Source organism: Candoia aspera, chromosome 7, assembly GCF_035149785.1.
Source record: "Candoia aspera isolate rCanAsp1 chromosome 7, rCanAsp1.hap2, whole genome shotgun sequence".
NCBI classification, from domain to species: Eukaryota; Metazoa; Chordata; class Lepidosauria; order Squamata; family Boidae; genus Candoia; species Candoia aspera.
Window position 1 is genome coordinate 26,644,103 of NC_086159.1, and position 15,557 is coordinate 26,659,659.

General features: G+C 35.4%; 1 protein-coding gene across 6 annotated transcripts in view; it reads right to left on the minus strand.

The window, feature by feature from the left end:
• Window positions 1-15,557, minus strand: part of RBFOX2 (RNA binding fox-1 homolog 2) — a 202,796-nt gene that overhangs the window by 149,488 nt on the left and 37,751 nt on the right. For all 6 annotated transcript variants that reach the window (XR_010068336.1, XM_063308962.1, XM_063308966.1 and 3 more), the window contains exon 2: window positions 12,038-12,088. Coding sequence is in view for 5 of the 6 variants with exons in the window: in XM_063308962.1 (XP_063165032.1) it covers window positions 12,038-12,088 (51 nt within the window). In the remaining variant the exon portion in view is untranslated. The remainder of the gene's footprint in view (window positions 1-12,037; window positions 12,089-15,557) is intronic.

Below are 15,557 nucleotides of genomic sequence, written 5' to 3' on the forward strand. Positions count from 1 at the left end.
TGCTGGCTACATAGAGATGAGCTTCCTTGGTTCAAATGTGTCTTAAAAATACTTCTACAGTATAGTTTTTTTTACAAGTCTGATCGTTATATACAATTATTTTCTGCCCTCTCCAATACAACTGGGGAAGTTTTACAGCTGTTAGTTTCTATCATTACTGTTTTAAGAGTGCTTTGCCAATGTTTTCAACAACATTTAAAATATACACACTGGAGCAGTTGGAAGAAGCAACTGACTATGGATGTCACTGGTGACACATATTTATCAAACTCACAAAGTTGTTGCTGGGAGCCTTATAATTTTTCTCCAATAGTGCCTGATGTATTAGAAAATAACCTGATTCAGGATCAATGAAATTGGGAATGGGTTGGTACACAGCCATTTACAGATGTACATGTTACCATCAAGTTGTTGACTACAGAAACATTTTTTTTCATTTTCTCTGACAGACTCATTGAACAGTTGAACTAAATCGAATCTTCCCTAACCCTCAATTTTTCCACATCCTTCTGAAAAATAACAAAAACAATACCCCAACTTTATTAGCATATTCAAGACTTCCTGGAAAACAGCCAGAAAATAAGCTTTCAAAACAGGTCCAGCAGGAAGAATGCTGCTATTACTACTGTGGCATGAATCTTGGATTGGTTTGTTTTTCTTTCACATTAATCAATATAGATGACTGTTCTAGAGTTTAATTTGTTCCCAATAATACTCAGTAGTTCCTAGGCAATGAGTGCCCTCTTATGGCAAAGAGCAACCAAATCCACAAGAATTACTCCCCAAATGTGTCACACTGAAGCTTATTCATTACAAGTATTTGTAATAAATAGCATTTGTAGGAGCTTTGAGACTTTATGACTGAAGAACTACTGTGATCTTCAACCAATTAAATTTTTTATCCAAGAGCTGGCTCTTGCTATTTGTATATACCATGTATTTATGTATTTACTCGATGTATACAGAAAGTTTGAAATGTTTTATTTTTTATTAAAAAGAAAAACTATTTCTGCCTAAAAGGCAGAGTCAATATACATACAGACACACAAACATATATATATTAGCAACTGAATTTACTAGCAATTTAGATACTCACAGAACAAACTATGGACCTGCAACTGGTAACTGCAGGATCCTGGCATGTGTTCTTGCCTAATTAAGATCTAAACTAAACTACAGGGCAAATTAATTAAGTACTAGTTTACAACTGGCCACTTCTTTTCCTTATCAAAGCAGCTGAGGGGGGAATATGGACCACGGGAGGGAAGGGTAAGTAAGGGGTTCCATTCTTTCTTTTCACACTGTACTTCCAACTTATCTATAGCATATTTCTTCATGTAAATTATTTCCTCCACAGAGGAAATGTGTTCAAACTCATATATACCTTGAAAAGTGGAGGCTATAATTAAAATATTTTTATTTTAGGATTTCATTATAAAATTATAGTTTTAATATATGTTTTTTAATCTGTTCAATCATGACTGATTCTCAGAGACTGCCTAGATAAGTCCCTGCAGTTTTCTTGGCAAAGTTTTTCAGAAATGGTTTGCCGTTGCCTCCTTCCTAGGGCTGAGACAGAGTGACTAGTCTTTATCTGTATATTATTTATTCCACCTGGCTTTGTGCCTAAGGTGGGACTAGAAGTCACGGTCTCCTGGTTTCTAGCCTGACGCCTGAACCACTACACCAACTGGCTCTCTTAATAATAATAATTCATGGAATGTTTATTTTGCCTTGTACTAAATTATTTTTCAGGTAAGATAAATACTCTTTCTGATTTCCATTAGATCCTACATTACATTTTCTACATATATATATAGAGCTAGTTTGGTCTAATGGTTAAGGCTCCAGGCTGGAAAGCAGGAGACTATGAGTTCCAGTCCCACCTTAGGCATGAAAGCCAGCTGGGTAACTCTGGGCCAGTCACTCTCAGCCCAACCCACCTCACAGGGTTGTTGTTGTGGGGAAAATAGGAGGAGGAAGGAGTGCTAGGTATGTTCCCTGCCTTGAGTTATTTATAAAAATAAGGATGAGATAAAAAAAATCTAATAAAAATTATACATCATTGTGTGTCACATTTGTAATATGAAACACTGAATAAATATCTAATCTGTAGAAAATCTGAATCAATATTGTGCAGATATAGGTACAGATACACCTATATCTGTAACAAAGAAGGCTGGGAATCAATTCTTCTTCTTACGTTTCTGTTTCTTTTTCTAGCTTTTCTAGCTTTTTTTTCTTTCTTGCATCTTTGATGCTTTCACTTTTTCTTTACTTTGTTCTTCTATTCTATTTACTTTAATCTTTGTTTTTTTATGTTTGTATTTTAAATTTTTTAATAAAGTTTGTTTTTAAAAAAGGACAAAATTCTGGGAAGCAAATAGGGAGAAACACTACAAATTTTCATTCATAAAAAGTTTCTGTGAAAAATTTATGTGAAAAAGTTTCTGTGAAAAATCATCTGAAGTGCAATAAAGCAGACATATATTCATATACTTTATAATCACAGAAATTGATAAAAACTGATGAAGTTTTGTTATTAGTGGTTACCTCTCTTTCCGCCCTATAGAAGAGCTGGAATTTAAAAAAAATCTTTTTTTGTACAAGTATAGGAGAAGGAAAAAACAGTTGTTTGTTTTGTAATGGAAACATATGAAATGTCTCCACTAGAGGGTGCTTAGTTAACAAAAGTTTAAGCTGTCACCCAGCAGAGCTTACACAGGAAGGAGCATCACATATAAACAAACAACACTCATAAAGTACTTCAGGAAAAATGTCAAGGAAGCATCTGCCTTTGTTCTTCTTGCCATACATTCAAAGGCAGACTAAAACACCTTTTGTTTTAAGATGTTGACATAGGAAAATAAAATATATATATATGGTTACTCAGAAACAGCAGGTCTAGGGTTTTAAAACCACAAACCTCTAATATACAAATCCTCTTGTTTCTAATTTAGAAATCTTAAGTGAGCCTTCTCTAATCTGATGCCCCACAGAAGCTTTGGACTACGAAGTCCAGACAGCCACAACAGCGGGGAATTCTGAGGAGTTAAAGTTCAACCCTCTGGACTTTAAGGCTGTGTTAGATGTCTTAAGCTAACTACACCACTGATTATAATCAAGGATAATGTTGTTTTATTGAGGTGAGGCATCATTTTCATTCACTTATAAAAAATGCCTTTAAGACCAATTTCTAGCATAAATATATCATAAGCAATCACTTAATTTACATAAACCAAGGAGAAATAGTTGAAACTTGAGCTACTATTTCATATTTTAAAATGCTTTTTCAAAACACTGGCTGCAAATTAACTTTTACTGCACTGCATCTTTTTGTGTAGAATTACAGAGAGAAGAATCTTCTTCAGGCCATGCATTTGCGAACAGTACCACAATTCTGTAATAGCCCATATTACCACTGACAGTTCAACTGCTAACTAGCTCTCAAAACTCTTTGCCATTCTGAAAATAGGAAACACAAGCATCTCTCAGAATGATTTTTAATATATGCTAGACATTGAGAGGAATAGTAGCAGCTGGGAATTTAAGGAAAGTGTAGAGGAGTATGGAGATAACCTTGATGAAGGAATGCAACAACTCAGTCCTGGTAAAGAAGAAGGCATCAGACAGTAATTCAAAATAACTCTGTCTTGATTCTGCTTGGTATGAGAGAGGGCAGAGGGATATTCTGGCAAGCTTTCAAGGTTTTGCTACTATACAGTAAAGTTTCATTCCTAAAACAGTAAACAGTAAAATATCATTCCTAAAATCCTTGCTGTTTCCTGACCTGGCCTACATCAATGTATTTTTGATGGGAATGAAGTAAAATTGATTCAAGTAGGCTAAGTCATACAAGGTTGCAACTTTTAAGTAATGTGAAAATATCTGTTTTCTCAATGGTATGGATTAAAGGTAAAGGTAAAGGTTTCCCTCGACGTAAAGTCCAGTCGTGTCCGACTCTAGGGGGCGGTGCTCATCTCCGTTTCTAAGCTTTGGAGCCGGCGTTGTCCATAGGACACTTCCGGGTCATGTGGCCAGCATGACGACACGGAACGCCGTTACCTTCCCGCCAAAGCGGTACCTATTGATCTACTCACATTTGCATGTTTTCGAACTGCTAGGTGAGCAGGGTATGGATTAAAAAGGATTAAAAACTAGGTAGAAGGAAGCATATTGGTGGGATATGGCAGGTTGACAAATTAAATTTGAAAAAGTCAAATTCTGTAAAACTGTTTTTACAGTTAAATACTACAGATTGGGAATAGATTATTAATTACTCATAGCGGTTTACACAGACAGAAATTTTAAACCATTTAAATATAGATTAAATAGCCTTGCAAATACTGATTAATATTGCCTATAAAGGGTTCAGATGAGTTTACATTGGATCAGATAAGGCTACATAGGACTCAAAATTATTATTTTTGCAGGTAACGCATGGAAAATGGGTGGATGGATATCATTACTGTTGTCTGCAACAGAAGACACTGGGAGTTTTCAAAAATATAATTTGCTTGACTCACACTTGTGTTTAATATTAGAACATTCCATCCACGCAGTACAAAGTCTAATGATAGAGCACATAAAGCTACTCATGCCCCATCAAATCTCTCTTATGGTTACTGAGAACTTAGTATCATATTAGGAGTTCCCAATGAAATTAGTTAAAAGCTCTGAAACCTTATTAATGAAAGTGAAGACCCTATAGCCAGTAAAAAATCAGACTGAGAGAAAGCATAGCAACTATTTCTGCATCAAACAGATCAATCTGGTAATTGGAACTTAAAATCTATTTCTGAGCACCCATATTTACTGAATAATAAGTATCTTCTACACAGATCCATACAATCCCTAAAATCTTGTTATGATGAAATTTCTTTATAGAACTGCAATCCTAGCCGCATTTGCTATTTTCCTTTGGAAAATCTGGAACACATTCAGAACACCCATCCTATGAACAAATGTGGGCCTTGTTATTTAAACAGAAAGCTGTTTATGCTATACAATAATTCAAAACTTGAGACTTGTTTCAGTAATTTGCAGTACATGTGATTTATTATTTTTTTTTAAAAAAATCTACAGGTAGTCTTCACTTAACGACCCTAACTGGAACTGGCAACTCTGCTGCTAAGCGAACTGGTCGCTAAGTGGAAAATCACATGACTGAGACTCTGCTTTCCAGCTGGAAAGAGACAAGACTACTCAGTTTCATACCTTCAGTTTTTGTTTGCCGCCTAACTATTCCCCGCCCTTTGGAATGCTCGAGTGCCTGCTTACTGTATTGTATACATCAAAAGCAATGTGATTGTGCCACAGCCTGGGGTTGGGGACCACGGGCATGCTACACAAGCAGCTTACTCTCTTGAAATCTCTTCCTCCGCAATTGTGAATGGTCAAGCAAAGGAGAGGTTGCCTACAGAAATTGCTTGGTTTTTTTTCTCCTCTTCTCCTGGTCATAAATGGTGCATAAAGTTATTTTTTCAGCACCATCATAACTTTGAATGGTTGCTGAACGAATGGTTGGTAAGTGAGGACGATCTGTAAATTGTAAATATGAGTCTCAAAGTAGCACATTAGAATATGAGAAAAAGTAATTGCATCAACAGATAGTGATAAAATGACAATATAAGGGATTGTTCATGGACACGCTTCTTTGTATGTGCTAAAATCACAGAAGATAATTAACAATATTAACAATAATAAAAAGGTTGCATATCAAAGACTTTTTGAATATGAAAATAATTACTATATCTGAATGAGATTATTCATGTTAATTACTATCCTACCTAAATAGGAATATCATTCTCATGCCACACACTATTTCTGTCATTAACTCTTTTTAAACATTGTATGTTATTGCAAGTTTTTAAAAATTATTTATTTATTTATTGTTCATTTATTTACTTAAAAGATTTGTATGGCCACCCACCTTAAAATAAAACTCTGGGCATTTCACAACAACAATAGAACCACAGAACTATTAAAAAAACATAAAAACATAAACAAAAAACAAAAACGGCTCCTCAGTCATCCCTTTGGGATGCCCCAACAACCAACCCAAGTCACCCTTACTCCACCCCAGGCCCTGGACAAAAAGCCAGGTCTTGATGGCCTTCTGGAAGGCTAAAAGGTTGGGGGCCTGCCGAATCACCAGGGGAGCCATGAAAAAGGCACACTTCCACTGCTAGGAAAGTATATAATGTTGCCATGAAAAATGAGCTTGATACTGGAAAGGTTCAAAAAGACATTACAGACATGAGATTGGATTTGGCTGATATACTCAATCAGAACAGAAGAAGTAATTTGAGAATTAAAGGAATCAGGGAAAAAAGCAGAAAAGACTAACTTAATTGGATATCTTATCTCAAAACTGAACAATAATCTACCAGATTTAAGGCTTTCAGATAACGATGTAAAACCTACCCCATATAGTATTCTCTCCTAAGGCCTAGTCAAATGCGAAAGCAACAGCTATATCAATAAGGTTTATAAACAGGCAGGTGAAAGAAAAAATTCTGCAACAAGCTTGTGGGCTAAAAGAGATAAAATGAGATGGTGATAAAAGTGTTGTTTTTTCAAGATATCAGTCCTGCCACCAAAGAAGAAAAGCCTTCAAACTTCTAACAAAAGAATTACTAAAAAGAGAAATAAGAGGTACCCTTTCAAGCTAATTGTATTGTTGGAAAAAAGATTTCTAGGATACTAGAGATGAACAAAGTCTTAATAAATCTAAAGAATACTTCATGACAAATTAATTAGCTGGCAAGAAGTCACAAGTCCCAGGCAGCTCGCAAGCAGGCCAGTGGGCAGGTGAATGGTATGAAGGGTGGCAGGGGAGTGCTGCAGTGCTGCACAAGTATGGCAGGGGGAGGGAGTGCTGTGGCACCACGCAAATGTGGGCAGACAGGGAAGGGGTGCTGCAATGAAGAGAGTGTGGCCAGGTCGGAATGCATGTGCTACAGAGTGCGAACACAGAGGTGCTCTGGGCAGGTGCGTGATACGGAGTATGAGATCTCTAGGATCTCTTACTCTGTAGCAGAATCCTCAGGAGAAGAAGTAGCGGGACTGACTTACAGGAGTGACTTGCAACCTTCCCTGCCAGCTTCCCATTGACTTTGCTTGTGGGATCTGGCAGGGATGGTCACAAATGGTAATCGCATGACCATGGGAAACTGCAACCGTCGTAAGTGCAAGCCATTTTCCAAGCCTCCAAATTGTGATCACATGGCTGTGGGGGTGCTGCAACAGCTGGAACTTCAAGGATTGGTCGTAAGTACCACTCATTCAGCGCCATTGCAACTTTGAACAGTCACTGAATGAATGGTCGTTAACCGAGGACTACCTGTATACCAGGTAATAGAACAAGTTATCAGTAAAAATAGCAGAGGATCTTTAGATTCAAGAGATTGCAGAGTTCGAGTCAAATGCATGAGCACTATACATCCAGTGACAAAGAGCTTTACATATTATTCAAGTGGACACCAGTGTCATTCAGGAATATATATTTGGGCTTCAAAAATATTTCTGAATCAATTAAGCTAAATAGAAATTGCACCAATATATATATTTCAGACCATGCTCCAGTGATTTTTGGATTTAATTTTGATGACAAAACCCCATTCACTCATTTTTGGCATTTTAACTCTAGATTACTATTTAATTTACAAGTGAAAAAAACATTTCATTCAGAATTTGAGTCTTTTTTCCCAAGAAAATGATAAAAAAAAAAAGTAATCACAAGATGGGAAACCATGAAGGTAGTAATAAGATGGTGAATGTATTATCTTCAGAAATTAAGTATTTATGGATAAAATAAAATAGAACAACTCAGTTAATATGTATATATAAGCATTATAAAGGAAAAGAAAAGAGCTCGATATTTTAGAAACCAACGAAGTATCAACCCAAATCTTATTCTTAAAACAAAAATACTATAACTTTTACAATAAAAATTCAAGATTATTGGTAAATAAGCTTTAAAAAGCAATATAAAGGCAATAAAAGAAACTAAAGGTCATATCATCACTAATACTCAAAATATTAGTAAAAAATTTGTAGAACTTTTAAAGGATCTGTACACTTCTAAAAACCCTGCAACAGAAAAAAATCAAAAAGTATCCAAACAAACTGAAACTTCCCAGAATTATCTTAAATGGATGTTCGACAGTTGAATTCTCCCTTTTCACAATCACAAACTGAAGAGGTTTTTTAAAACATTAAAAATGGAAAATCTCCAGGCCCTGATTGGTTAACAGGTAAATTCTATAAGGCATTCTTATACAAGAATTTTTTTCATTAAGCAATGCTCTGTATCAGGGAAATCCTTCCTTTTCCTGGTACAATTCTAAAATAATTTTAATTCCTAAACTAGGTAAAGACCCGTTAGAAATTTCTTCTTATATGCCTATCTCACTTTTTAATCTTGATTGTGAATTATATACTAAACTGGCCAATTGTTTTAAATTAATTGTAGGAAGATTATTCCCCCTGATCAATCAGGCATTATTCCAAAAACAAATATAACTAGCCCCATCAGAAAATTGATACATATTACTATAGTCGTTTCTGTAAAATTAACATGTCTTCTTTATCAGCATGCTTACTAAATATCTTTAAAGCTTCTGATTGTGTGGAAGGACTATTTTTAAAAGAAACTTTTAAAAGATTTAAGTTTGGCCATTCCTTTTTCAGCATCACAGATCAGATTTGTAATATCACCAATGCCTAGATTAGAATTAATAATTATGATTTTGAGCAATTCTCAGACTCAGGAGATATCAAGCAGGGCTGTCCAGTATCCCCCTTACTATTTAATCTAATTATAGATATATTAGCGGTAGCCTTTCTGAGCAGTAAAGAAATTAAAGGGATAAAAATAGGAGATAAAAACTACTAAATTTGCAGACAATACAATATTAACTTGCAAATTTTAGTAATGAAGCTAAATACATTAAGGTGGAATTGGAAGAATTTGCAGAAGTCTCAGAATTAACAGTAAGTTTTCAAAAGTCACCCCTCCTAACAAGGTGAGATAGCTAGTATTTTAAATATATACATGGAAAGGAATTCCTTCAAATATCTAGGAATTAATATCACTACAAACATTAACAAACTATTTAATACTAATTTTATCCCAATATAGGAAAAAAATAAATGAATAAATGAAAATCTGGGACAAAAATATTTAAATATTCTGGGTGGAATTGCAGCAGTTAAAATTATGGCTCTTTCAAAATGATTTTTTTTTAAATTTAAAACTCTTCCAGTAGAAGTACTGGATAAAATATTAACATTATGGCAAAGAAAAATTGAACTTTGTTTCAATACTAAAAAATTAAGAATTAATAGAAAGATCATACATAGACCTCAGAAATGGGGAGCATGGGGAGTTCCATTTTCAAAATGTTATTATCAGCCAGTACATTTGGGATGTATTCCTTTCACATTGGAAGATCCAAAAAGACAATGGATACAGCTAGAAAATAAACAGGAAGTAAATAAATCCATAAGTCAGATTTTTTTCTTCTAAAAAATATATGTTCACAAAAGCTACATTTCAGATTTGAAAAAAAAAAAGATATGCAGCTTTGATGGACAGAATCTCCCCTCTGAGACCTTTACTAGATTTCATAATCAGGACAGGTGAACAAGACTGAAGCATTGGAGAGTCTTCAGTGACAATAGAGTAAGAAACTTCTACTATAAGACACTATGTGGTAAAGAAGAGTTAGTTACAAATAGGTTCCCATCTATCTTGGTTAACATGGCTCCAACTTAAATCCTTTTTGAATAAGGACATGAAGAAGTCAGCATCTTACTGTTAACTATTTTTGAAAAATTAATTATTATTAATTACCCTTTCCAATCCAAAGGAACAATCTCAAAAATTCATAGATTATTAATAGAATTGTAAGTGAGCAACCCCCTATACATTTTAAAGAAGCTTAGGATACAGATTTAATGAAACAAATGAAAACGATGACGTAGAAAACACTCTGGAAATCAGGTGGGTTTCTATCAGCTTACATACAAGAGATGCAGTGGAAGATATTATATCTAGTTGGCATTTAACTCCAACTAGACTAGTACAAACAGCCCGTAGTTATTCACCAAAATGTTGGGCAGGTTGCAATCAGAAGGGAATATGTTTTCATATGTCGTAGAATTATGAAAAAGTGGTGTTCTATTGGAAGATAATATTCGAAAAAGTTAGAACAACTAAACAAGAAGTAGAATGTATCCAGAGTTGGAATTGTTATGTATTTTTGAAGGAGATAACTCTAAAATAAACACAAAGGACCTAATTATATTCTTATTTTGGACTGAAAAATTAAGACTGGAAATTTATAGATAACCTATCATTGAATAATTGGTGTGCTAAAGTATGGTCAATTATTCTTATGGAAACAGTTACTGATAAAATTCAAATACTGACTTCTCAGAAGGGTGAATCACACTTTTACCAGATCTGGAAAGATTATATAGCAGGGGTCCCCAACCTCGGGGCTATGGACCGGTACCGGTCTGTGCCCTGTTAGGAACCGGGCCGCACAGCAGGTGGTGAGCAGTGGGCGAGCGAGCAAATTTACAGCCTGAGTATTTACAGCTGCTCCCCATCGCTCGCATTACCGCCTGAGCTCCACCTCCTGTCAGAGGAAGCAAGCCCACTGGCTGCTATCTCCAAATGGCGCGAAGAAAACATAAAAGGTCTGGAAAAAGAGGCAGCACTTGAATCATCCCAAAACCATCCCCACTCCCCCGGTCTGTGGAAAAATTGTCTTTCACGAAACCGGTCTCTGGTGCCAAAAAGGTTGGGAACCGCTGTTATATAGGTGATGATGATGATGATGATAATAACTCTTCTAGTGACAAATTGTTATAAGTACCCTATGATTGTTGTGATATATTATTCTGGGCTGTGGTCTTGTATTCTTGCTTCTTCTTGCCTTACAGAATATTAAAATTGGGAAAAATGGGGGAAAAAAGATCAAAATTAATCTGAACCATATCAAAAGCTTTTTCACATCCAAAGATACTAATACTAGAGTTCATTCTTGAGCTATATCCAGGATTTCTATTAATAAACATAAATTATCTGATGATTGCCTATTTTTGATAAATCTGGACTGAAAAGGATGAATATGTAATTCTGCAATCACTTGGCCCATAAAACATCTGTCACTAACTAGGCAGCATACTGCCACCTAGGTTATTCTCCTAAGAAAAATCAACTGCAAATTATTCTATTCAGTTAGTATTATACTTTACTTTATACACTTATACCTTCACTGAGCATCTCTTTCATCACTAGATTTCATTTCCCCCTTTTCTATTTAGGTTTTTCAATTAAAATGTAAGTATCTGGGAGCCATAAAATTCTTAACGTAAGTCTGGTAAAAGCGTCTATATTATTTTCAGTATCGTACACATCACCCGAAATTATTAAGTCTATTTCACCTGGAACTCCTGCCACTATGAAGCAGTGTACAGAGTAAGCTTCTTCCTCCATCCAGTTAACTGATGTTCATCTGGTCACTGGCCAAAAAGTAACAGAAATCATTCTTCTCCCTCAGAAATACTTGCTGGCTAGCTGCCTACTATATTCTTTGGAAGTTTTCTGTGCCTCTTGATTTATGTTACCTTTTTGCAAAATTGGCTGTAAAGTGGAGCAGATGACATCCCCTTTGCCAAAGCAACAGGGTAATTATTCACTTCCTCATTCATGCCTTGGGTTTTCCAAGTCTATATCACTGTGATCACCACAATCATGTTAGCATGTTACTTCCTCTTTTGCCCTCACTCAAACAAGGCTCTGCAGTGACACTGTCTGCCATGGTCTATTTCCAACAGCCTTTCCAGGTATAGTAATTCAAAAACCTACCAAGAGGGACAGCTGTTCTCCTTTTCCACAATATGGGAGAGAGTTGCTGCAAAAACTTTACAATAGGATCATTACAAATCCCAATAAAACATTACAATAGAAGCCACCATATAATAATGGTATTAATAACCCACATAATAAAATTATTCTTACCTGACTATCTCTTCCTGGGTATCCATGATAACTGGAAGTCAGAGGCTCATTCTGAAATAAAGCAAAGATTATACTTTGTGAAAAATAAAAGGATATATATCGAGAATACCTGGAAATAATTAATTATGAAATGAAAACAGGTAAAACAAATATCCAACATCTTTTCCTTATTTAAGACAGAATAAATGATTATATAGTTGATTTTTAGGACATCAGATTCAGTTACAAGGGTTCTAGATAATATATTTTCCACATTCATACTCTGTGGTATTCTGCAAGAATGCTTCTTAGAACCCTAACCCTAACCTGTGGTCTTACAGGGTTGGAGAGAATAAATTCAAATAAGAAGGTAAAGCATCAAACATGATTTTTATTATAAAATATAAGTAGGAAATTATCAGAAATAATACATTATCTAACTCAAGAATTTAATAATTTGTTCCATTGCCGAAACATATTATTTTACAAAAATTAACAAGTAATGTGAATCTTTAAATATTTGATCCGCGCTAGGGTTCAGTACTCTGTAAGCATGCTGCATTCTTGTCAGCTCTCTCAAGTAATGTTTCACATATAAAGCCACATAGAAAAAGCAGATTTTTTTACAATTTGCTTTTCTAATCATTTCTTTAAAAATGAATGGTTCTTATTTTGGCAGCTTGTACCGTCTAATTATTTCAGGAAGTAAACAGGGATACATTCAGGGATAAGTGAACAGGGATGGTCCTAAATATAGAACCAGACGTCAGATTGATTTTTATATAAGATAGGTTATTTCTTTTTCTTTTTGTAATTTAACAATTTTATCAGAGTAGTTCCGTTAATAGTACAAGAAATAAAACTACACTGCTCTGGGCTCTGCTAGAAGAAATAGCCATATACAAACACAAATAACTATAATTATAATTATTCAGTATTATAGAAGTTGTCTCTATCAATCTTTCAAATACCTATATTTATCTCTAAATAACTTAACACAAAATAATAACAGCAGCAGCAGCAGCAAAGAGGCACCACTTATTTTAAGACTAGTTTTCTATACAAAGGAAATTTCTTGTATTGAGTACATTACCATTTGGTAAACCACAGTGTGATGATCAGTTCAATGACCTCTACACCGAGTTTACTGACAATATCAAGCAATCACTGGATATTACAGCAGCAAACAAAATACTTGTTCATAATTCATTTTAGACAACTGAAGTGCTCAAGCACTTGTTTGATGAGGAAATGACCAGAAGCAAGACAAAACATTCAGCATGTTTATGTGAAGAATTAAAGGCAGAAAGAAAGGAAGGCATCAGTATGAATTAAAAAAAAAACATTGTTCTCCATAAATAGATGTCCTCTACACAGTTCCCAATCTTTGTACCATAACAATAATTAAATCTCACTTTCTATGGGGAGGGGAGAACTTGCTGGCAGCAGTGGCATTTTCCGAGGAGGTATCTGGTGCTGCCAATTTTACAGGTCAGCAACTTGCTGGTGTCTCTTATTGAATAATTATTCTCTGCAGGATTTGCTATTGTGGAAAACTCAAGGAAACAGGCTGAAAAACTGTTACTAAGAGTTAAATACCTAGGACAATAGCAGAATATCTCTTATACAAAATGAAGAGAAAACTGTGGTTAAGCCATAAGGGAGCCAAAAGAAAAAGTGGAAGAACTGAAAGAGAACAAAATCTAGTCCACTGCATATATATATATAAGAAAAGTTTCATAGAAAAAAGGCTAAGAGGTAATAAAATTCCCCTTCCTTCCTTCCTTCCTTCCTTCCTTCCTTCCTTCCTTCCTTCCTTCCTTCCTTCCCTCCCTCCCTCCCTCCCTCCCTCCCTCCCTCCTTCCAAGAGACCAAAAAATAAGAACAGGTTGTCCTCCAACCTCAACCCTTCAAGCTGGTGACAATACTATACTTAATTTCAATTTTCTTTTGGCTCATTATGGTCAATATCTAACTATTCAAAGCATACAAGCAGCCATCTCCTGTACAGAACGGAAGAAAGGGGATTTCCAATTTGCCACATGCACATAATTTTACATTGTACAAAGTCAGTCACACAAAAATTTCATATGAGATTTATATATTATACTAAAAAAAAAAAGCACCTTTGCATATGCACACACTTCTCCTCCTCCTCAGTTAGACAGAAGTGTGTTTGCATATGCAGAAGTGGTTTTTTAGAAAATATATAGAAGATTTCTCCAGAATCATGATCCAAATTTGCATGTGGGTATGGATGCAATCTTTCTGCCATGCACTGCTTTCAATAGAACATATATATGGATGTACTTTTCAATCTGGATAGACTGGTTGTGAAAAAAAAAATCACTGAAAACAAAATAGGGACAGAAAACTGTATTCAACTTATCCCAGTAGCTACGCATCTTATTTGCTACGCAATTATCCCTGATTTTGATGCACAGCAGGCCAGTATACGTAAAGTTGAACAATAAACAGAAAAAAATAGTTCATTAGTTTTCAAACTTCATTTTTCGGAGCTCTCAGTTTTCTGAAACGCCGGCTCTTCGGCTTTGAGACAGAGATGAGCACCGCCCCCTAGAGTCAGACACAACTGGACTTAATGTCAAGGGAAACCTTTACCTTTACCTAGGTCTGGTTAAGGAGGAGGTGTGGATAACTGTTATCCCCAGAATCCTTAATAATGAACAGGAGTTTATCAGTCAACCTATGAGGATAAAACATTAAAATCCATTACTCTAACTATCCCTGTGAAATCCATCTAAGCAAAGCCATGTAATCCACTTAAGAACTGCTGAACATATTTAATGGTACATATTTTTATTAACAATGTATCACTCTCTGTTACAGATCCAGGCTGCATGTTTAGTATGGTATAACATCTGAAAAGTCCAGTGGTTAAGGTGCTGGGCTAGAAACCAGGAGTCTGTGAGTTCCAGTCCCACCTTAGGCATGAAAGCCGGCTGGGTAACCTTGGGCCAGTCACTCTCTCTCAGCCCAACTCACCTCACAGGGTTGTTGTTGTGGGGAAAATAGGAGGAGGAAGGAGTGCTAGGTATGTTCACTGCCTTGAGTTATTTATTAAAAAAATAATAAAGGCGGGATAAAAATTAAATATATAATAAATAAAAAATGGCCTCTGCAGTTGGTCAACTATCTGTACTCAAAACTCTATTTTAACATCAGGAGAGAAAACGTCTTGTGGTGCTGCTTCAGGAACTATTTCAGAAATTGGAAGACTACTACTGAAATAAGGCATTGAAAAGTGTGCATATCTGTATGATGCGATACTTTAATTCCCAGGATAAGTCTCCAGAAGAAGCAAAACTGTAATTTTAAAATATTCGTACAGTGTTGTTCTGATATACTAATAATGACACCATTAAGATTTTTTCAAAAATATTTGCAATCTCCTCTATGATTAAACAAACTTGCTCTACTGCTGACTAATGCCCCAGTACTATAGAGGGAACTAGTGACATCACTTCCTTCCTGGCATTCTAAGCTACATTGTCTGTCTATGGCACACAGCTCTAATCTC